General features: G+C 38.0%; 1 protein-coding gene across 1 annotated transcript in view; it reads right to left on the bottom strand.

The window, feature by feature from the left end:
- zranb3 (zinc finger, RAN-binding domain containing 3) overlaps window positions 1-23,855 on the bottom strand; it is a 278,301-nt gene that overhangs the window by 94,527 nt on the left and 159,919 nt on the right. Inside the window, exons 14-15 of the mRNA XM_062059225.1 lie at window positions 12,125-12,246; window positions 2,744-2,848 (exon numbers count right to left, since the gene is read on the bottom strand). Of these exons, the coding sequence (XP_061915209.1) occupies window positions 2,744-2,848; window positions 12,125-12,246 (227 nt within the window). The remainder of the gene's footprint in view (window positions 1-2,743; window positions 2,849-12,124; window positions 12,247-23,855) is intronic.

Below are 23,855 nucleotides of genomic sequence, written 5' to 3'. Positions count from 1 at the left end.
ACATCCCCAAGATGGCGAAAAAGACACAAGCGCTTGTTGCAGGAACTTTTTTTTACCCTTCGTGAGGGTTGGGATTGAATCTTCATCTAAACGGAATTATGTGAGCGTCCCGTCGTTTGGAGAGTGGAAATATTACAGTAAGTGTTTTATTATGGTTTATTATGCTTAGCTTGTATGTTTATCACCTAGCAATGCTTTTGATGCTATAGTGCCACAATAAAGCTGCATAACATTTATTGCTCATCCTCTTTGTGTTTGGGCTCAGAAATATAAGGTCCTGGCTCCTGGGTCATAATTTTGCTCAAAGTAATCCGTGTTGTCTCTCAGAGAGTCTGCTTGATTATCATTGTTGTTGATGGCGAAGGGATCTTTGGTTCTTAGCTCGACGTAACGCCATCACGTGACATGCTTCCTCATTATCTCTCAAAATGGCTCGAGAATCTTCGTGTGATTTATACTATTTTGATCATATATCTATTTATTATCTATTTACTTTTGGTGTCATAAATCAGATATATATGATAATAGCTTTAATATAGAGGCAACTTGTTGTTACACTCTACTGCTACTTTAAAGATATTTACTAGCATTGATTGACATGTGGAGCAAACAATTATTGACATCATTCCTGACCATAAGATTATGCTATTTTTGTGTTAAACAAAGGCTTTGCAGGTAGCCTAATTCACACGTGTCAAACTCAAGACCTGGGAAGCCTGGGAATAATGTGGATACTTCATCATACTTACTAAATGTTTTAATTTTTTCCATTTTGACAGTAAAAAATGTATGTAATACATGACATTTCATATATTTTAAACTTTGATATACATACAAGTATTCAATTATTATTGGTGTAAATCTTTGAGCACCTTGCCAGTCGATTCCGATTCTTGGGGTGAGGATTTGATTCATAATCGATACTCGATTCAACACGATTCTCGATTCAAACTGATTTTCGCAATGTATTATTTGGTATAATAATTAACCTTAACAAAACAGCTTACAGGTTACAAAACCTCCTTTTGGTTGCTGACGTATGACACATACGTGCACCAAGTAAGCATACAGATGGCCTAAACATTTTTTTTATTTTTATTAATTAGTCAAAAAAAAAAAAAAAATTGATTTACGATTGAAAATTACTAAAAAAATCGGGACACTTTTTTTTTTAGCACCCCTAATTATTATATACTTTATGATAGTTTCTAAACATAACAATAAATACTTAAATATCTGCTTGTCACCTAGACTTACGTTTTCAAACCAAGTTATCCATGAATTGGTACGTAAAAAAATCAAATAACCAAATGCATAAGCAATAATATGATGAGGCGATTATACTTTTATATTCTTACATTCACTGTTACAAGCAGCCCTCTGAGGGCAGCCATGACTGCGATGTGGCCCTCCATGAAAAAAAGTTTGACACCACTGATCTAATTAATAAAAGTGTTTTCAAATAAACTTCCAAGAGGCCTTAACTCAGGGGTCCCCAAACTTTTTGACTCGGGGGCCGCATTGGGTTGATAAAATTTGTCTGGGGGCCGTATTTTTGTGTATATAATTGTGTATATATATATATATATATATATATATATATATATATATATATATATATATATATATATATATATATATATATATATATATATATATATATATATATATGTATACATATGTATATATATGAATATATACAGTATATGTATTTATATATATATATATATATATATATATATATATATATATATATATATATATATATATATATATATATATATATATATATATATATATATATATATATATATATATATTCCTCATGCACTAATTGACTGAAAGAGCGCGCACTTGCACTCGATGGGAAAATACATTTTTAGACAATATAATTTGCCTGAGCGGCTAGGAGACACCGAGAGTAACAAGCGGTAGAAAATGGATTAGAAAAGGACAGATTTTTTAAAATAACAATTAAAATAAAAACTAGAAACATTAATTTTTTTATTTTTTTTTAAACTTCAGACTTCCCGTGGGCCGGATTTTGGACACTGACGGGCCGTATCCGTAGTTTTGGGACCCCTGCTTTATCTTTTATACTTTATATTTTAGTCGACTAAATTCACAATAATTTTAACTGACTAAAATGTTGTCTAAAACTGAATTAATTTAGATGACTAAAATTAGACTGAAAAAGTAAATTTTTGACGAAAAGTGAATGAACAACTGCTGTCAAAATGAACACTGGTCTACATTTATTGCGCTTTGGCAACACTATACATAAACAATACAAGAAAAAATTTTAATTGTGTCGTTTTTTTCCCCACCGGAGGAAAGAGCAGCAAAGTTTTATAAAACACGGAACACTGTCTGTGGCGAGATATTGGATTCTTTTCTTTTCCGAGCCATCAGCGTATCGTCGAACGCGTTAAGCCGCCGTGCATGAATTGCCCTCTAAAAGTCGCACGCGCTTTCCCTTTGTGGTGCTTTTGCTGAAATGACACGAGGTAAATAAATTGCAGTGTGTAAACACTTGTACGTACACACACATTGGTGATTATCAAAGCTCATGCCAGACACACACACACACACACGCACACACACACACACACGCACACACACACACACACACACACACACACACACACACACACACACACACACACACACACACACACACACACACACACACACACACACACACACACACACACACACACACAGTCTCACGGGAGGGGCAGACCTGTATTCGATTTTCCCGGTGCCGGCTGAAGTCCTCGGGCAGGTCGTCCCAGTTGGTTAGTTTGATGTCCAGGGGGATGAAGCTGAAGTTTAACGGAGCGCCGTCCTAACAGATGAGCAGAGATGAACAGTTGGCCTCAGGCGAGAGGATTTGTTGCGAGATTATTACCACCCCATCCCTCTCGCTCTCTGTTATTAAAGACAAAATCACTACAATGTGTGGGAAAGAGCTAACATCTCCACATTGTTGGTTTTTAAGATAAGTGTCCCTGTGAGTGAAAGAGCCAGTTTAAGTCATTTTGTGCTTCGTGACGACTCCCCTTGTCAGTTGCCACGGTAATTCGTATTAGATATCGCTTTTTATTCAAACAGACGTAGGGTACTTTGAAGAAAACGCTTCTCTTGTGGCGGCGTCCGCGTGCAGTAATGAGCCGGGGGAATGAATCTCGCTGCATGAATTATGCTGGCAGTGATAACAGTCCTCCAGTAAAGGCACAAAAATGAGCATTCATTTATTTCCATCTCCGTCTCAGATGTACCCTCCCTGTGAACCTGACTGGGGTGGAGTGTGTGTGTGTGTGTGTTTGTGGGGGGGGGGGGGGGGGGGGGGGGGTCAAGGAAAGAACGCCGGGCGCATTTAAGAAGTCGGAGGATGCAAAAGTGGAGCTAAGGTGCAAGAGCCACTTCACACGTGAGGGGGCGAGAACAGCGGCAGACAGGAGAACAGATAAAGTCCAAAAGGTTAATAACACGCTGCATGGAATTCAGGTCCAAATCAGCATGAGGATGTTTTTCCTGCTTAGTATCCGCAATGTGCAGTGGCTCATGTGTTTGCTTGGATTATGGTCAAATAAATGGCAGGGAGAGCGGGTTGTGCTGCAGCAGCATGGAGCGGGATTAGACTCTGGCTGGATAGAAAAGATGTGCACTGTCCTCCCAATTTGCACGCTGAGCAGTAAGATGCTCTCGCTACATAAAGCCGCTACAAAGCACACCGCACAAATTTAGCTCGCCTCAGCAGCAGAGGTGGCAAATGAAGACTTGGGAGAGTTGAGACAAGGACAGTCATCCAATATGCAGTGGAAACCTCATTAGTTCGGACAATTTGTGTAACATTTTTAGGAAGAAACTGAACCGCCTTGATGGAAAATGAAGCGGTCAGCAGATTGTGTGGTACCTGGAAAGCTCAGTTCAGTGAGCATCAAAGGATTTGCTTCTTTTTGCCACACTTTATAGTACAGTGGAACCTCGATGGACGAACCCCTTTATTTGCAAACGTTTTGATTAACAAACTTTTGGATCGGGGGTGTCCAAACTTTTTGCCCTGGAGGCCACATTGGGCTGAAAAAATTTGGTCGAGGGCCGAAAGCCAACTGCATGTAAAGTAATTATTATACAGTAGTAATAATTTTTTTTATTAGCCCTCCCATTACAAATTGATTTTAGACTTTTTTGTGTATATATATATATATATCAGTGGCGTGCAGTGAGGTTCATGTCAGGTGAGGCACTGACTTCATCACAGTCAGATTTACAAACATATGAACCCTAAAGAGTATCTTATTCACCATTTGATTGGCAGCAGTTAAAGGGTTATGTTTAAAAGCTCATATCAGCATTCTTCCCTGCTTGGCACTCAGCATCAAGGGTTGGAATTGGGGGTTAAATCACCAAAAATTATTCCCAGGCACGGCGCCGCTGCTGCCCACTGCTCCCCACTGCTCCCCTCACCTCCCAGGGGGTGAACAAGGGGATGGGTCAAATGCAGAGGACAAATTTCACCACACTACACTGTAAAAAAAAAGACATTTGAGAAAACGCAAATTTTCAAGGCAACATGATGCAACAAGATTTTTGCGTTTTCTCAACTTTTGACTACTGCTAAGACACTGTTTTGGTACACTGTAAAAAATAATTATAGTTTTTAAGTTAGGCAGACTCAGAAATAAGGTTTCACTATGTTTAACTACCAAAACAGTGTCTGGCCAGCAGTAGTCAAAAGTTGAGAAAACGCAAAAATCTTGTTGCATCATGTTGCCTTGAAAATTTGCGTTTTCTCAACTTTTTTTTTTTTTACAGTGTAGTGTGTGTGTGACAATCATTGGTACTTTAACTTTACACTTACAAACTGTACCACACAAAAAAGCACATTTAATAAAAAAAAACGTTATTATGGTCTTACCTTTACTTATAAGTGTGGGAGCAGTGGTGTTCGTGTTGGAAGAGTCGTGAATGAATGAAATATGAAATCCGCGCAGCAGTCTGCAGGTGTACCTAATGTTGTGTCCCTGTTCACAGTACAGTATAGGCCAAAAGTTTGGACACACCTTCTCATTTCAATGCGTTTTCTTTATTTTCATGACTATTTACATTGTAGATTCTCACTGAAGGCATCAAAACTATGACACCTGTGAATTTAAAGCCTTTTCAGGTGACTACCTTTTGAAGCTCATTAAGAGAATGCTAAGAGTGTGCAAAGCAGTAATCAGAGCAAAGGGTGGCTATTTTGAAGAATGTAGAATATAAAACATGTTTTCAGTTATTTCACCTTTTTTGTTAAGTACATAACTCCACATGTGTTCATTCATAGTTTTGATGCCTTCAGTGACAATCTACAATGTGAAATTAAATTGTCATGAAAATAAAGAAAACACATTGAAAGAGAAGGTGTGTCCAAACTTTTGGCCTGTACTGTAAATTTTTTATTTTGATCCATATCGATAATTATTGCTACTTTTTATGACTTATTTAAGCCTGCCAATAAATACAGTAAAACAATTTACGACTTGCCAAGGGTGCATTTTATCAGTGGAGAGTGTCTGGTAGCCAGGTAGGATGAGCGCAGATAAGGTAATCAAATAATTCAAGTAGATGTGAAGGTAGACAATAGATGGCAGTAGTGTATAAACTATTGAACACTACACAGAGTAGTTTGGGAAGCTCCTCATCAAAGCGACACACTGGGAGTGTCAGGATGTTGCCGCACTGTCTGCATTGAAACCAACAAAACCAAATACAAGTTCCTGTTATTGAGTTGAGATATCAAGATATCACACCTTCTCTTCTCACTCCATACAGAGAATCCACAGCGAGACAGAAAGACGGCCCAACCAAACTTGTCGGTCGATACTGTTACGTGATTGGCTGTTAGCGTGTCCCTCCCACTGCTCAGTGACACTTCCTGTTTCCTGGGATCCCAAAGCGCGACTGACTTCATGAAACGAATCTTGCTTCATAATTTCTGGTTTTGTCCGACCAAAAAATGTAAATATGTATCGAATATTTTATCAAACTTATATTATATTGATATCGTTTTATAGGACCAGCCCTAATTTGCCATAATAGATCATTATTATATATTTTTTTGGCACCTATTATAAGGCGCCAGATCAAAGGGTGGCTATTTTGAAGAAACTAGAATACAAAACACGTTTTCAGTTATTTCACCTTTTTTTGTTAAGTACATAAGTTAAAGTTAAAGTACCAATGATTGTCACACACACACTACGTGTGGCGAAATTAATCTCTGCATTTGACCCATCACCCTTGATCACCCCCTGGGAGGTGAGGGGAGCAGTGAGCAGCAGCGGTGGCCGCGCCCGGGAATAATTTTTGGTGATTTAACCCCCAATTCCAACCCTTAATGCTGAGTGTCAAGCAGGGAGGTAATGGGCCCCATTTTTATAGTCTTTGGTATGACTCGGGGGCAGCACGGTGGAACAGGGGTTAGTGCATGTGCCTCACAATATGAAGGTCCTGAGTAGTCCCGAGTTAATCAGTCCCGGGCTCGGGATCTTTCTGTGTGGAGTTTGCATGTTCTCCCCGTGACTGCGTGGGTTCCCTCCGGGTACCCCGGCTTCCTCCCACCTCCAAAAACATGCACCTGGGGATAGGTTGATTGGCAACACTAAATTAGCCCTAGTGTGTGAATATGAGTGTGAATATTGTCTGTCTATCTGTGTTGGCCCTGCGATGAGGTGGCGACTTGTCCAGGGTGTAACCCGCCTTCCGCCGGAATGCAGCTGAGATAGGCTCCAGCACCCCCCGCGGCCCCAAAAGGGACAAGCGGTAGAAAATGGATGGATGGATGGATGGTATGACTCAGCCGGGGCTTGAACTCACGACCTACCAATCTCAGGGCGGACACTCTAACCACTAGGCCACTGAGGTTACAACATAACTCCACGTGTTCATTCATAGTTTTGATGGCTTCAGTGACAATCTACAATGTAAATAGTCATGAAAATTAAAAAAACGCATTGAATGAGAAGGTGTGGCTAAACTTTTGGCCTGTACTGTACGTCAAAATGCCAAAAATCGGCTCCAAAAATCGGCTCCGATAATCGGTCGATCTTTAGTAGATAGTAGTTTTTGTTAAGTTATTGTGTACTATTGACTTTGTTTTGATGAAACAATTGGACGGAACTCGTTCAGATAGCGTGTCAATAGCATTCGTCGTAAATACACTGAATAGATCAATCGCAATCAATGAGAACACCCCGAATAATGGGAAATATCACCAATTCTCTCCAAGCGGGGATGTTTTAATTGAATGAGACGGCCACAAAAGAGCACTAATCAGTGCAAGATTACAGGGTTTCCGTCAGAGACTGTAAGTTAGCTTTACTTCACAGGAGAAGACAAACTAATCTGATGCCGATTCCACTCCTGTGCATTCCTAGTACTTGTCTTGAGTGTCACTTGCCAACCAGTATCGATCGCTCTGTGATACTCAAGCCTTTTGTTTCATTCACCAGGGCTCAAATTCCTTCCCTAGCGGCGTAGATAAGAGACGAGAGGGGTTTTACGTAAAAGGGGACCAAAGTGCTGAACTGAATCACCAATGCTATATTACCGTGACGCCAATAGACAAGTGTCATGTGCGCCTGGCTGAGGCGATAAGCTGCCCAGATAAATGCTCCCTGCTGCCGTTTAAATGATAAACTGGAGGAGTTGTGCCTGGAAAGATGTCACATTGGGATAATCCTGCAGCAGGCGCAGAAGTCACATTGGGGGGGGGGTGCTAGATTCACAATCAAAGGGAGATTTATCACCAGGATTTGAGTGGGAAATATTGAGAGTATTAGGAAATTGATGTGCATTTTCTACACATCATGGTGGTATTTTAGTCCGTGCTCCTGCTCTGGGGTGGGCGGTGTGTGAGATGACAGGCTTCTTGATACACACGCAACTCGACGGCTGCTCTGAATAGACGCATTTTGAATGCCACATTATTTTATGATTTGGACATAAATTAATTTTGTGCTTATGTATAAGTATTGGCCATCACTTGTTTCATTCATGTATTTCAATTTATTAAAATGTCTCTTTTGAACATCAAAATCCACTTGACATTGTCTTCGGACAACGAGCAGCAGACGGCAGGAGAGAAAGAAAGGAAGGGACAGAGGGGGAGAAAGGAGGGGTGGAGGAGTAAGGGCCGTGTGTGTGTGTGTTAGGGTTGTTCCAATACCATTTTGGTACCGGTACCAAAATGTATTTCGATACTTTTCTAAATAAAAAATGGCATTACAGTATTAGCTTTATTTTAACAAAAAATCTTAGGGTATATTAAATGTTTCTGATTGCAATCCAAGAACAATTTTGTCCTTAAATAAAATAGTGAACATACAAGACAACTTGTCTTTTAGTCGTAAGTAAACAAACAAAGACTCCTAATTTGTCTGCTGACGTATGCAGCAACATATTGTGTCATTTATCATTCTATTATTTTGTCAAAATTATGAGGGACGAACTGTAAAAATGAATTAGTAACCTACTTGTTCATTTACTGTTAATATCTGCTTATTTTCCGTTTTAACATGTTCTATCTACACTTCTGTTAAAATGTAATAATCACTTATTCTTCTGTTGTTTGATACTTTACATTAGTTTTGGATGATACCACAAATTTATGTATCGATCCGATACCAAGTAGTTAAAGGATCATACATTGGTCTTTCAAAGTCTTCATGTGTCCAGGGACGGATTTCCTGAGTTTATAAACATAATATGAATTTTTAAAAAAGGAAAAAAATGTGACGATAAAACATATCGATGTAATCATAGTAGTATCGACTAGATACGCTCTTGTACTTGGTATCATTACAGTGGATGTCAGGTGTAGATCCACTCATGGCATTTGTTTACATTCAGGCGCGCTAGCTTTTGTTAGCGGTGACGCTAACAAAAGCTATTGTATCCTCCTACGGTGTGTAGTGAAGCATGTTTAGCTATTCCTTGTCCTGCAGTGATGATACTTGGAAGAAACTTACTTTATTTGTCGCCATGGAGGCGAGGATTAGTGATTTAGAAGTAGCTAAAACACTGCAGACTGCGGATGGATGTTAGCTGCTAGCTAGCTAGCCATTTCTTAAAGCACCTCTTCCTGAGGGCGTTTCAGTGTTATAACTTCACCTTTATAGTTAGTTTTTAGACCAAAATGCGTCCGTTCTCCCTTTTCTGTCTACACACTGTGTCTGCTTGTAAGTACTCTGTGTGTGTGCGCTGCCGAACATGCTCCTCTGCTCGTAAAACCAACACTGTCATGACGTGACGACGGGCCGTCATGACAAACAGAGTATTTTTGATTCATTAGTACCGCGATACTATACTAGTACCGGTATACCGTACAACCCTAGTGTGTGTGTTCTTGGAAGAGATGCCACTAAACGGAGGAGAAGACTCTCCTCCGCTGTGAAATAGGTCAGCTTCGGCATCTTTTCCCAGAAAAGTTCGGTCTCATCACAGTTCAAAACTTAGCTTAGTCAGTCGTTTCCATACGAGCACGCCAAAAATGGCAGCCAGCGGGACACAAAAGAGGCGTATTTGGCTCGATATCATCAGAGATGTGAGCACACTTCAAGAAAAAAGAAAGAGGAACATTTCTATCAGCACAAAGTGCTGCCACTCAAACCTTAAAGGAAACTTTAGAAAATCAATGCAATTGGCTGCATTTCTACATTATGTTTTACCTTTAGATTTATTCTCATCTGGCAACCTCCTCAGGCTGTCTTGTAATGTAGCACTGATTTTTGTAGTTTTGTTAGTAGATCATTCACTAACATCATCATCATTGAAAATGTAATGCAAAATTCCATTACAAGCGTGCAAAGATCTCAGAAAACGTTTCTCATTTGGCGACTCTATCCTGTATTTTACTTCTGGTGTTATGATGGCGGCAACGACAAGTGAGCTAGCTAGATGGTTAGCTAACTAGCCAGCTTTTTTTGGTGCTTTTTAACCACGGTCTTAACTTTTTTTCTTCGATCAATTTCGAAACACCGAAACAAGCTTGCTAGTCAGATAACCATCTTCTAGCTAGCTTACTTGTAAGTTGCCTTCGTTCGCTCTGCGAGCCACAACGTTGACGGCTGCCTACCTTGCTGTTAATCATATTAGCTTGTCCTGCAACTCAGTGCGGTGTTAAGGCGAGAGGAACGACGAGTACCTGCGGCTGAGGAGAGCGTTCGACCAATATGGTTTGAATTGTATTTCTATTGATATTTCATTGAAAAAAAGGCGGAAGTAATATTTTGAGTCTAAAATAAATGTAAAAAAAAACGTGGAAATATCCCTTGCCTGTCTTTAATTTCGTAAATCGAAAAGTTCGCAAAAGACGAGTTGGTAAAGGGAGGTTCCACTGTAGTTTCTTGTTCTCTTTGATTACCGTAAATTCCGGACTATAAGCCGCTACTTTTTTTCCTAAACTAAAGAGGGAGCGGCTAATTTATGGATTTTTCTTTGCTAATGGCAACAATAATAATAATTTAATTAAAAAAAACAAGCAAAAACACTTAGAGAGTGTTTTATTCTTTGTATTATGGCACCATTTTGAACGAATTTGCTCCGTGCAGATGCTGCAGTGTCCCTCCATTTATCGGTAGTGCTTTTTTTTTCCCAACCATTTCATTTTTTCAGTCTTCTCGCCGTCCATAGCGTCTCTAATCGTATGGATTCTTCATTCATCATTCCAAGCAACGTTTGAAAGTTTTACAATGTAACTACAACTTGAATCGAAATAATATTCTATTATAGGTCAATAGCGTTTCTCCTCAAAAGGATTCTTCATTCATCACTCCAAGCAACATTTGTAAGTTTTACAACAAAACTAAAACAATTCATACTCACTCAACCGTCTCATGTGTGATGTCTGTAAGAGTGTTTTAATTCATTTTTGTACGTGCTATCGTAACATAATGAAGTTAGCATCGTTAGCATTATCTAATATGCTAACACGAGTCTCTGTGTTAGTATTATTAACTTACAACGACATTCTTTTTGTATTGTTTCAGTTTCACAAATTCCTCAGTAAATTCACTAAAACGTCACCGTGGAATTATTGGGTCAGTTTAGTTGATTGGAGAGCTAGCTTCCGCAGCTAGTGGGTCCATGACGATGACTTCTGTTTTGTTTGATCAGCCGTTTTACTGCCGTGTTACAGGCACCGTTTGGAAACAATTAAGGCTTGTAAAAAAACATTAATGGTTTCTTTCTGTGTAAAAAACTAATTTTACAACATATATAGCTCCGGCTAATATATATATAAAAAAAATGTCTTCTAAAATTCAGTGGGTGCGGCTTATATAGCCGTGCGCTCTATAGTCCAGAAAATACGGTACAATACAATTGTTTGGACAAGACAAAATTAATAGTATATAGTAACTAGAAATATCCAGCGGGAATTTTGATGGGCCTGCTATCTGTGCCCTGGACCTCTGGCCAAGTGTCATCGGTGTCTGAATCTGAGAGTTTTAGGTGTAACTGTACAAAATGAGCTACACAGCTAGCCTAAAACGTTAGCACGCTTACAATAAAATAGCATGTGTGCAAATGTTAGCATGATATCAGTTAGCATGTTTCATATAGCAAGTTACTGTATATGACTCAAAGGTGTATGGCTGCGAAAATAGAGAAACAAGTATAAAATTAGATGAAAAACTTAGCATGTTTAAGTTAGCTTGCCAGCATGCTATCGTTTGCATGCTATCAGTTAACAAATGTCACATACCAAGTTATATGCCTCTGGTGTAAAGGGTTGCAAAACTAGCTCAAAAAGTTAGCATGCTAATGTTAGCATGTAAGCAAGCTAACGTTAGCATGCTGTAACTAAACAAAAACAAGAACTACTATCCACTACTCTTTTAAATCATTTGGTTTTTGTTCTCAAACTCCTCCTGTGTCCAGGGAATTAGTCCCTGAATTTATTAGCATTACCAAAAAAGACAAAAAAATGATTTCTGAACTTATTACTCTGACATCGATCATCTACTGATACCACCTTTGGTATCGATCAGCCCTACACTACATGTACTGTACACTTGTACTGTAAATCAAAGATGATGTGGTTTTGTAAACCAAAAAAAAAGAAGTCGTGGTGTACCTTATCGTACAGATATATTCGGTCTGTGTACTGGCTGGCGCAGAACTGCAGACCCGGGTATCCAGGATCAGCATTGGTGGTGGTATCGCTGTCATTGTCCCTTGTATTAGACGCTCTCGGTTCTGGAAAAAGAAAATACATCAGTCATATAAGATGAATACGACACAGGTATTCAAACTGAAACAAAAAAAAGGCTTTGGTACTTCGGTATTAAGTGTATTTATTCATGCTTGAACGATACACAAACCTTCCTCTAGGGGGGTGGGGGGCAGCAGTGGTTTTGAGACCATACAAAATGCCAATCTAAAATATGGATCTAGTATTTGACCATGTACTGATACACCACAGCAGCGCTCAGACCTAGAATTATAATCATTCTCATACTTAGTTATCATTTAATGTGCATGATTGAAGTATTTCAATTACTAGACTGTTCAACTTCAATGTCACTTCATAAAAAATTAAAAGGTATTGTTTTGAGTTTTGTTTTTGTTTTTTACGAAAAATTTGCACTTTTTCCATGTTTGAAGTACCAATTAAGCATTTTAAAAGTACTGTACCAATTTGGTGCCAGTATTAGGGGTGTCCCCATATTGGCCGATATCAATATCAAACAACAACAATAGTAGGTATGAAAAAAACATTAATCTTATGACATGTTTATGCCTTTAAAGTGAAGTGAATTATATTTATATAGCGCTTTTTCTTGAGAGACTCAACACGCTTTATATTGTGAAACCCATTATCTACATCTTTTAAGCTACATTTAAGCCAGTGTGGGTAGAACTGGGAGAAAGGTGGGTAAAGTGTCTTGCCCATGGACACAACAACAGCATAGGCTGGAATTGAACCTGGAACCCCTCAAGTTGCTGACACGGCTGATCTATTACCTGAGCCACGCCGCCCCAAATACAATAATTTGGTTTTCGGCGACACCGAGTGGTCACATTCATTAAGTTAAGCTCATAAGTGGTATGATGCGGACACGTTTGTTACTGCATACTTTCTAATACACTTCAGCGAAGGAGGCTTTGTATGTGTTAGTAATATGCAACTATAAATATTTGATACTTCTTTATGTTGACAAATGTGCAAATTGAGGGCATGCATTACTTATGTCTAGCTTGTGTGCTATTGTGTGCTTAGTTGTGGGGTAGCTGCCAGCTCCTAGTAGCCTATAGTCTGCCATGTTTACGTTTTGTAAACAACTTGACTAAAATACAAGAAAAGACCAACCTTGTGTGCTTATTGGAGGAAGTAAAGTACTGAAGTAACACGTTGCAGGGCTGCTTGTATCGGAGTTTACAGCGGAGATACAGTATCTTTTTTTTTTGTTGATATCGGACCGATATCCGAAATCAATATCGGATCAGAATAAGCCCTTATTAATATAGGTTAAAATATAAACAATACCCATCTTTACTCACAACACCTGCATGTAATCTCTTATCCCATCTAGAAACCGCCATGTAAATCCCAAACCTGGCCTTAGAATGAGATAAAAGACAAGGACATGTTGGGCTGGTGCTGGCCCGGTCTCACAGATGTGAAGTCCAGTAGGTCAGAACCAATACGTGTTTCAGCCGAATAAACAAATACACTGCAGGGCCCCAAAAAAAAAAAGGTTACCATCTGGATTTAACTAAGCAAGTAGGTGAGAGCCTCCCATTAGCTAATTGCAGCATGGTTTTTAATATTGGAGCTGGCAACACGTTATTAGCCCTAATTAATGCAGTGAATATCTTATCATTTCTTCAACTTCTCCAAAATGTCAATAAGTTTCATGAGGGTCAAATTATTGACGTAACCAACAACTGAAATTAAGGATTACCCGATCACCATATCATGATAGCACAGAGCTGTGTATAAGGCCAAAAACTGCATCACGATATAAGTTTTCTATATCAGTCTATAGCAAACCTGGGCAAAATACGGCCCGCGGGCTACATGCAGCCCATCCGGCCCGCCGGACGTTCTTTTTTTATTTTTTATTTAGACCTTTAACATCAAAACCGTTGCCACCATTATGATTAGCAGTGCTGATTTTAAATTACCGTAAGTCTTGAACTATAGAAAGTAATTCAATGGTTGAAATCTGCACTTTTGAGTGTTTTATGAGTTATTACGGTAATTTACGTCACGGCAGCTCAGACGAGGAACAAATCAGAGTGGGCGGGGTTTGTTTTTAGAGCAGCCAGCCCGAAACGCATGTGTCAGGAACAGATGCGGAAGCAGATTTTTACAACAAATGTCTGCATAAAAGTGATAATATATCATATTGTAGGTGTTTATTACACTTTGCATTCTTATTTTACTGTTTTTTTACATTTTTGTTGTGTTTTGCTTGATTGTGAATGATACACAATTATCGAGGAGCTGGTCTGAGAAGTAAAAGAGGAGCGATGTTCATATGTTGTTAATATTCAGTGTTTTATTGTTCATAGTTAATATCGTAAATCCCACTTTCTTTATTTTAATGTACATTTTGGGTGTCCCATTCAGTAAAAAACTGTAAAATTCCATTCCGTTTTTTTGAGGTGGTCTGTCATAACCTTTTTTAGAATTCTAGCAGACATTGTGACTTTTGCTATTAGTGTTCCTGAAAAAAGGGACCCAAAAGCACATACTGTACAGCAGATTTTTTACAGCTAAATGTGTATATATCATTTATACACACATACACATTGGCCCCCCAGACACATTTTTTCTCTCAATGTGGCCCCCGAGTCAAAATATTTGCCCAGCTCTGGTCTATGTAGAATAATTATTGAAATATTTTATGACCTATTGAAAAAATTAAAAATATATATTTTATAGGTAACCTCCCCTCAGCTATCAAGGTAGAAAGGAAAGCAAATGTCAACACTCAAACAATATAAACAAACTAGTAAAATCACATTGAACACTTAATTCCAAAATCGCAATAAACATTTAACAATAAGATCTTAAAATGAAGGTGCAAAAATAAGGAATATGTAAGAAATGCTTCATAAAGTGTAAGAAAATAGTGCAAAGTGTCAAAATGTAAACATAGAGAAACCTGAGAAGAACTGTTTTCTGCAGGTTTAGTGCCAGGGAGTTACAGCTGTGCTCTAAAGGGTGAGCGCGGTATTAGCGCTCTTGGTGGGGACGAGCACCTTGCATCATTTACAGACCACATTGGTCTGACTATGGTCTATTTGAAAATTTTAAATTTCACTTCAACCAATAGAACAAGCACATTATGAAAATGTACATATCACAAATAATCCACTTGAGAAAACACTTCATGTTAGTCTAATATTCTGTGTAAAAAAAGTTTTAAAAACACAACAAAGGACTTTTTAAACTTTAAAGGCCTACTGAAATTATTTTTTTAAATTTAAACAGGAATAGCAGATCCATTCTATGTGTCATACTTGATCATTTCGCGATATTGCCATATTTTTGCTGAAAGGATTTAGTAGAGAAAATCGACAATAAAGTTCGCAACTTTTGCTCGCTGATAAAAAAAAGCCTTGCCTGTACCAGAAGTAGCGTGACGTCACAGGAGCTAGGATTCCTCACAATTCCCCGTTGTTTACAATGGAGCGAGAGAGATTCGGACCGAGAAAGTGATGATTACCCCATTAATTTGAGCGAGGATGAAAGATTCGTAGATGAGGAACGTTACAGTGAATGACTTGAGAGGCAGCGATGGACGTATCTTTTTTCGCTCTGACCGTAACTTAGGTACAAGCTATCTCATTGGATTCCACACTCTCCTTTTTCTGTTGTAGATCACAGATTTGTATTTTAACACGCGAAGTCCCAGAGAAGGGTCAATTGACACTTTTACCTAGAAAACACACAAGAGGGTCATTTGACCCCTAGTCCCCCCTGTGGACACTCCTTTTGTTATGAAAATGTGGCTGTTAGTGGCACACGGCAGGGGGCCACTTGAGCCTGTGTGGGGGAGGGGACCTTACAGCTCAAGCTTTAGTTCTGAGGTAGGTTGTGTGTGTTTTTGCAAGGATCAACAGAATGAAGGGATCAACACTCTGACATTTATTGTTAAAAAAAATACAAAACAAAACATATTTACAAAGAATGAAAAAGCAACTGTTTTCCCAGTTTTGGTGTGGAGGGTTGTTGCAGAAGCAATTGTTATTTTTGTGTGCCAAAAATAGTTTAAAAAAAAAAATTTACAAAGAAAAAAGCATATTTACAAAGAATGAAAAACCATGTCCATGTAAACGTGACTGACATACATTTGAGCAGTCACTCACAATCCTGGCACTGCCATTGCTCCTTTCGGCATTTCCCACATGTATAATTTTTCTGTCTACCTAGACAAACTGCCCCTAACAGCCTCATTACCATAACAAAATGAGTGATTAGTGTATTCGGGAAAAGCGTCGGGCCAAATGACCCCTCTCTGGGTCTTCTAGGTAGACAGAAAAATGCTGGGACTTCTAGTGTTAAACCACCTCGGATACTATATCCTCTTGAAAATGAGAGTCGAGAACGCGAAATGGACATTCAGTGCCTTTTATCTCCACGACAATACATCGGCGAAATGCTTTAGCTACGAGCTAACGTGATAGCATCTTGCTTTAACTGCATATAGAAACAAAAGAAATAAACCCCTGACTGGAAGGATAGATAGAAAATCAACAATACTATTAAACCGTGGACATGTAAATACACGGTTAATGCTTTCCAGGCTGGCGAAGGTTAACAATGCTGTGCTAACGACGCCATTGAAGCTAACTTAGCAACCGGACTGCACAGAGCTATGCTAAAAACATTAGCTCTCCACCTACGCCAGCCAGCCCTCATTTGCTCATCAACACCCGTGCTCACCTGCGTTCCAGCGATTGGCAGAAGGACGAAGGACTTCACCCGATGCGTTTGGCGGCCCGGAGACGTAGGAAGTCAAGGTGAGGTCAGCGGCTAGCGCGGCTAGCGCTCCAACAAAGTCCTCCTGGTTGTGTTGCTGTAGTCTGCTGCTAATACACTGATCCCACCTACAACTGTCTTCTTTGCAGCCTTCATTGTTCATTAAAAAAATTGCAAAAGATGTCCAGAATACTGTGGAATTATGAAATGAAAACAGAGCTTTTTGTATAGGATTCTACGGGGTACCATAACTTCCGTTACTCGGACTTCGTCACGCGCATACGTCATCATACCGCGATGTTTCAGCCGGATATTTCCCGGGAAGTTTTAAATGTCACTTTATAAGTTAACCCGGCCGTATTGGCATGTGTTGCAATGTTAAGATTTCATCATTGATATATAAACTATCAGACTGCGTGGTCGGTAGTAGTGGCTTTCAGTAGGCCTTTAACAGTAAATGAACAAGTATCGTATTTTCCGCACTTTAAGGCGCACCTAAAAACCTCCAATTTTCTCAAAAGCTGACAGTGCGCTTTATAATCCGGTGCGCCTTATATAAGGACCAATATTGAGCCACAACAGGTCTCGCAACTACGGGATGCATAATGTAACCCCAGCCTCTACTGTAGCGTCTATTCTATGTGCCTTATATACGAACAACGTTTTAAAATAGGCCATTCATTGAAGGTGCGCCTTGTAATCTGGTGCGCTTTATAGTGCAGAAAATATGGTAGATTAATAATACATTTTTACAGTTTGTCCCTCATAATGTTGACAAAATAATAGAATGATAAATGACACAATATGTAACTGCATATGTCAGCAGACTAATTAGGAGCCTTTGTTTGTTTACTTACTACTAAAAGACAAGTTGTCTAGTATGTTCACTATTTTATTTAAGGACAAACTTGCAATAATATACATATGTTTAATGTACCCTAAGATTTTTTGTTCAAATAAAGCCAATAATGAATTTTTTTTGTGGTCCCCTTTATTTAAAATAGTATCGAAAAGTATCAAAACACATGTTGGTACCGGGACCAAAATATTGGTATCGGGTCAACCTTACTGTGGACATACAAAAATGGAAAATAACTCTTAACCGCCACAAAATTGTTTTGACAACACTGACACCGTTCCTGGTCTTCTTGATTTGTAGTAAACCGTTTCTAAAATACAGTTTTTCGAAGCATGAACAGACGAGACTTGCAGAGTCCCCGCGCGGCTGCATGGTCTGGCTGCTCGCGACCCCCCCCGGTTGGGGACCCGTTGCAGCCAATCCCGCTTAGGAAATGAAATTTCACGAAATGTGGTATGGCAAATTTTGATATTGGTAGCCGCTATACGAAGTCAAAAAATGAGTGGCCGCTGGCTGCATTACACAGGTGGCCGCTATGGAGAAGGTATATATATCACTACTTTTTTCTGCGGGGGAAATTTTTGTGGCCGCTATCGGCAAGCGGCCGCCATGGACAGGTGGCCGCTAACACAGGTTTGACTGTACTTTATCGTCTGCTTGTCTTTTGTTTACCTTTGTTCCTGCATATCTTTCCCTATGCTTCCTGTGCACTCCCAGCTGCACTAGTTTTCTTTTTTTTTTTTCTTTTTTTTTCAGATTGGTTTTATTTGAACATATATAGTTTCAAAGGGATGCATTGCATCTTTACATTTTCTCTACAACATGTCCAAAAATGAGTAGGAAGAAGCAACGCTTATTTAATCCTACCCCTTTCCTACTTCATTTCAATTACTTATACATATATTCACTCCCTGTACTCTGTATGCACACATTTTACACATTACAATCAGTGTAGTGTTAAAACAACAGTTTGCTTCATAACAAGGTAAGTCACTTTTGATGAGATAAATATCTCCTTTTTTTTCTTTTTTAACTCAAGTTCAAGACATTTACCAGTATTCTTCTTCTTTGTACTTTGTAAATACTTGTAGTTTGTTGAACAGTTTCTGAAAGTGGATCATGTTAGTACGTTGATGCTTCTTTACTTAATCCATTCCATAATTTAATTCCACATACTGATATGGTAAAAGTCTTTAGTGTTGTGCGTGCATACAGATACTTACATGTTCCTTCTTTTGTTGAGAAGAATTTTGTACATTCTTTTCCGTACATTAAATATACTTTTACCTGCACGCCGTCCGCTGTCCTCTGCATCTTGGGGACAAAAAATTAACGCCAGTTTGGACAGAAATAAATGCACCATCGCGGAAAGGATGACATTGCCAATGCGTGCAATCGTAATGAGGGCTAACGGCGGTCCCAGGAAGAACAGAGTGTGTGACCTTTTTAATGGCCATGCAGGCACCATTAGCTCGTCTCTCTGCAGTCCCATAATAATACTTTAATACACAGCAGCATTACTGTCATTGATTGAATCTCAGACGTTACTCAACAACACAGGTGTCAAACTCAAGGCTCGGGGGCCACATCTGGCCCACGACATATTTTTATCTGGCTCGCAAACACATGGAAATGATATGTGTCAATAAAGTACTTCATATTTTCTCACTAAATGTAATGGATTTTTTTTTATTTTGGCAGAAAAATTGCATACCTTTTAAACTTTAGTAGTATCCAATATTGCAACAACTATTACAGTATATTATCATACTTTCCAAACATGTTTTTGTCTAAATAAAAATACTTAACTTTACAGCAAACTACCCATCAAATTAATTAAAATGACAATAAAGTTTACGTTGTTCTTTACAGCATATTACCGTAAATTGAAAAAAAAATACTACTGTTTTTTTTGCGTTAAAATTCTGTTGACTGAGCTGCCAGTTCTTGACTGTAAAATCTATGGTTGTGGTTTTTAAAGACGGTACATTTGTTTTTACGGTAGAAAAACTAGCAGCTAAGTTGCCAGAGTAAAAAAAAGAAGTTGTACTGCTTTTCCATTAACAATATAATGTTGTAAAAACCAATGTAAATTTAACACAAAAATTCTGGCAACTAAGCTGCAAGCTTTTTCCGTAAAACCCCCCTGAAAAACGGTGGTACTGTTTTTCCATTTACCGTAAAATGTTGTAAAAATATTTTAAAAAAACCCACTATATTTTACAGTAAAATGTTGTAACATAAAGTTTTTATGTAAAATCGACTGCCTACTTAAAACAATTTATATAATTGTGTGAATGCTCAAAATTAATCTATTTCTTCTTCTTCTTCTCCAGATTTTGGCGCACTCTACCGTCCACATTTTTACATCCGATTCAAACCGTTCCAACTTCAAACAGTTCAGCCTATTTGGGAATGGCGTGCTTTCCCTTGACAAATTCCAAAAATTCCCAGATTTCCCAGAATTCCAGATTTTCCGGGACATTTTCCCTGATTTGAAAAATTTCAACGCCAACCATTCAGATAATTCCGAACATTCGAGTCTTTTAACATTTTCCCAAAAAAATTCCCGCTTTCCCCAAAATTCCCATTGAAATGAAGGGGACTTTTTTGAAAGTTCCACAATTCCCACATTTTTTATCCAATTCAAATTGTTCCAACTCCAAAATATACAGCCTGTTCAAAATTGTGTGCTTTCCTTCAACAATTTAAAAAAAATTCCCAGATTTCCAAGAAATCCCAGTTTTCAGGGACATTTCCCCCATTCAAAATGAATTGTCCATTTTTTAAACTTCCACAATTCCCGCATTTTTCAACCCATTGAAACCATTCCACCTTCAACATATTCCACTAATCCTGGACATTCAAAAAAATTCCAGGCATTCTCTTTTTTTCAAACCCTTTTTTGACCCTTTTTTCTGGCGACTACTCCTTCCACATTTTTCAACCCACTTCAACCGTTCCACCGTCAAAACATTCCTCTTAATCAGGACAAAAAACAAAGTTGTTTTTTTAACTTGAAAAATTCCCAGTTTTCTCGAAATTCCTGGAATTTCCGTAAAACATTTTACTATGTCAACATTCCTCGACCGATTTGAAAAATTCCAACACCAACCATGTTTATTCAGAACATTCAAGTCTTTCAACATTTTCCCCAAAATTCCAGCATTTCAATGAAATTCCTATTGAAATGAATGGGACATTTTTCAAAGTTCCACAATTCCCACATTTTTTATTCAATTCACACCGTTCCAACTCCAAAATATTTAGCCTGTTCTAAATTGTGTGCTCTCTTTCAACAATTTTTAAAAAATTCCCGGATTTACAAGAAATCCCAGTTTTCAGGGACATTTTCCCCATTCAAAATGAATTGTCCCTTTTTTAAACTTCCACAATTTCCACATTTTTCAACCTATTCAAACCATTCCACCTTCAACATATTCCACTCATCCTGGACAATCAAACTATAATTTTTCTGAGTTCCAAAACATTCCAGGAATTCACTTTTTTTTAAAACCTCTTTTCTGGTGACTAATCTTTCCACATTTTTCAACCCACTTCAACCGTTCCACCGTCAAAAAAACAAAGTTGTTTTTTGAACTAGAAAAATTCCCGTTGTCCCGAAATTCCTGGAATTCCGTAATACCATTTCTCAATTAAAAATGTTACTGTGTCAACATTTCTCGACCGATTTAAAAATTTCCAACCTAACTCATTCAATACATTCAAGTCTTTTAACATTTTCCAAAAAACTCCTGCTTTTCCTGAAATTTCCATGAAATTCCCATTGAAATGAATGGGACATTTTTCAAAATTCCACAATTCCCACATCTTTTATCTGATTCAAACCTTTAGAACTCCAAAATATTCAGCCTGTTCAAAATGGTGTGTTCTCCTTAAACAATTTCTAAAAATTCCCGGATTTCCAAGAAATCCCAGTTTTCAGGGACATTTATTCCATTCAAAATGAATTGTCCATTTTTTAAACTTCCACAATTTCCACATTTTTCAACCTATTCAAACCATTCCCCCTTCAACATATTCCACTAATCCTGCACATTCAAACAATCATTTTTCTCCGAGTTCAAAAAAATTCCAGAAATTCTCTTTTTTTCAAACCCATTAACCCTTTTTTCTGGCGATTACTCCTTCCACATTTTTCAACCCACTTCAACCGTTCCACCGTCAAAACATTCCTCTTAATCAGGACAAAAAACAAAGTTGTTTTTTGAATTTGAAAAATTCCCGGTTTTCCCCAAATTCCTGGAATTTCAATAAAAAAATTTACTACGTCAACATTCCTCGACCGATTTGAAAAATTCCAACACCAACCATGTTTATTCAGAACATTCAAGTCTTTCAACATTTTCCCCATAATTCCAGCATTTCAATGAAATTCCTATTGAAATGAATGGGACATTTTTCAAAGTTCCACAATTCCCACATTTTTTATTCAATTCACACCGTTCCAACTCCAAAATATTTAGCCTGTTCTAAATTGTGTGCTCTCTTTCAACAATTTTTAAAAAATTCCCGGATTTACAAGAAATCCCAGTTTTCAGGGACATTTTCCCCATTCAAAATAAATTGTCCCTTTTTTAAACTTCCACAATTTCCAAATTTTTCAACCTATTCAAACCATTCCACCTTCAACATATTCCACTCATCTTGGACAATCAAACTATAATTTTTCTGAGTTCCAAAAAATTCCAAGAATTCACCTTTTTTTTAAAACCTCTTTTCTGGTGACTAATCTTTCCACATTTTTCAACCCACTTCAACCGTTCCACCGTCAAAAAAACAAAGTTGTTTTTTGAACTAGAAAAATTCCTGTTGTCCCGAAATTCCTGGAATTCCGTAATACCATTTCTCAATTAAAAATGTTACTGTGTCAACATTTCTCGACCGATTTAAAAATTTCCAACCTAACTCATTCAATACATTCAAGTCTTTTAACATTTTCCAAAAAATTCCCGCTTTTCCTGAAATTTCCATGAAATTCCCATTGAAATGAATGGGACATTTTTCAAAGTTCCACAATTCCCACATCTTTTATCTGATTCAAACCTTTGGAACTCCAAAATATTCAGCCTGTTCAAAATGGTGTGTTCTCCTTAAACAATTTCTAAAAATTCCCGGATTTCCAAGAAATCCCAGTTTTCAGGGACATTTATTCCATTCAAAATGAATTGTCCATTTTTTAAACTTCCACAATTTCCACATTTTTCAACCTATTCAAACCATTCCACCTTCAACATATTCCACTAATCCTGCACATTCAAACAATCATTTTTCTCCGAGTTCAAAAAAATTCCAGAAATTCTCTTTTTTTCAAACCCATTGACCCTTTTTTCTGGCGATTACTCCTTCCACATTTTTCAACCCACTTCAACCGTTCCACCGTCAAAACATTCCTCTTAATCAGGACAAAAAACAAAGTTGTTTTTTGAATTTGAAAAATTCCCGGTTTTCCCCAAATTCCTGGAATTTCAATAAAAATTTTTACTACGTCAACATTCCTCGACCGATTTGAAAAATTCCAACACCAACCATGTTCAGTCAGAACATTCAAGTCTTTTAACATTTTCCAAAAAATTCCAGCTTTTCCTGAAATTTCAATGAAATTCCCATTGAAATGAATGGGACATTTTTCAAAGTTCCACAATCGCCACATTTTTTTTATCCAATTCAAACCGTTCCAACTCCAAAATATTCAGCCTGTTCTAAATTGTGTGCTCTCCTTCAACAATTTTTTTAAATTCCCGGATTTACAAGAAATTCCAGTTTTCAGAGACATTTTCCCCATTCAAAATGAATTGCCCATTTTTTAAACTTCCACCCATTTCCACATTTGTCAACCTGTTCAAACCATTCCACCTTCAACACATTCAACTCATCCAAATAACACTTTCCCAAATTCCAAACCCAATTCCGTATTTCCTGGAAAATCAAACTCTTCAACTTTCAAACCATTCCAACTATTCTTACATTCATACTACATTCTGTCAGCAT

Source organism: Entelurus aequoreus, linkage group LG01 (genome assembly GCF_033978785.1).
Source record: "Entelurus aequoreus isolate RoL-2023_Sb linkage group LG01, RoL_Eaeq_v1.1, whole genome shotgun sequence".
NCBI lineage: Eukaryota > Metazoa > Chordata > Actinopteri > Syngnathiformes > Syngnathidae > Entelurus > Entelurus aequoreus.
This window is presented reverse-complemented; position numbering and strand designations above follow the sequence as displayed.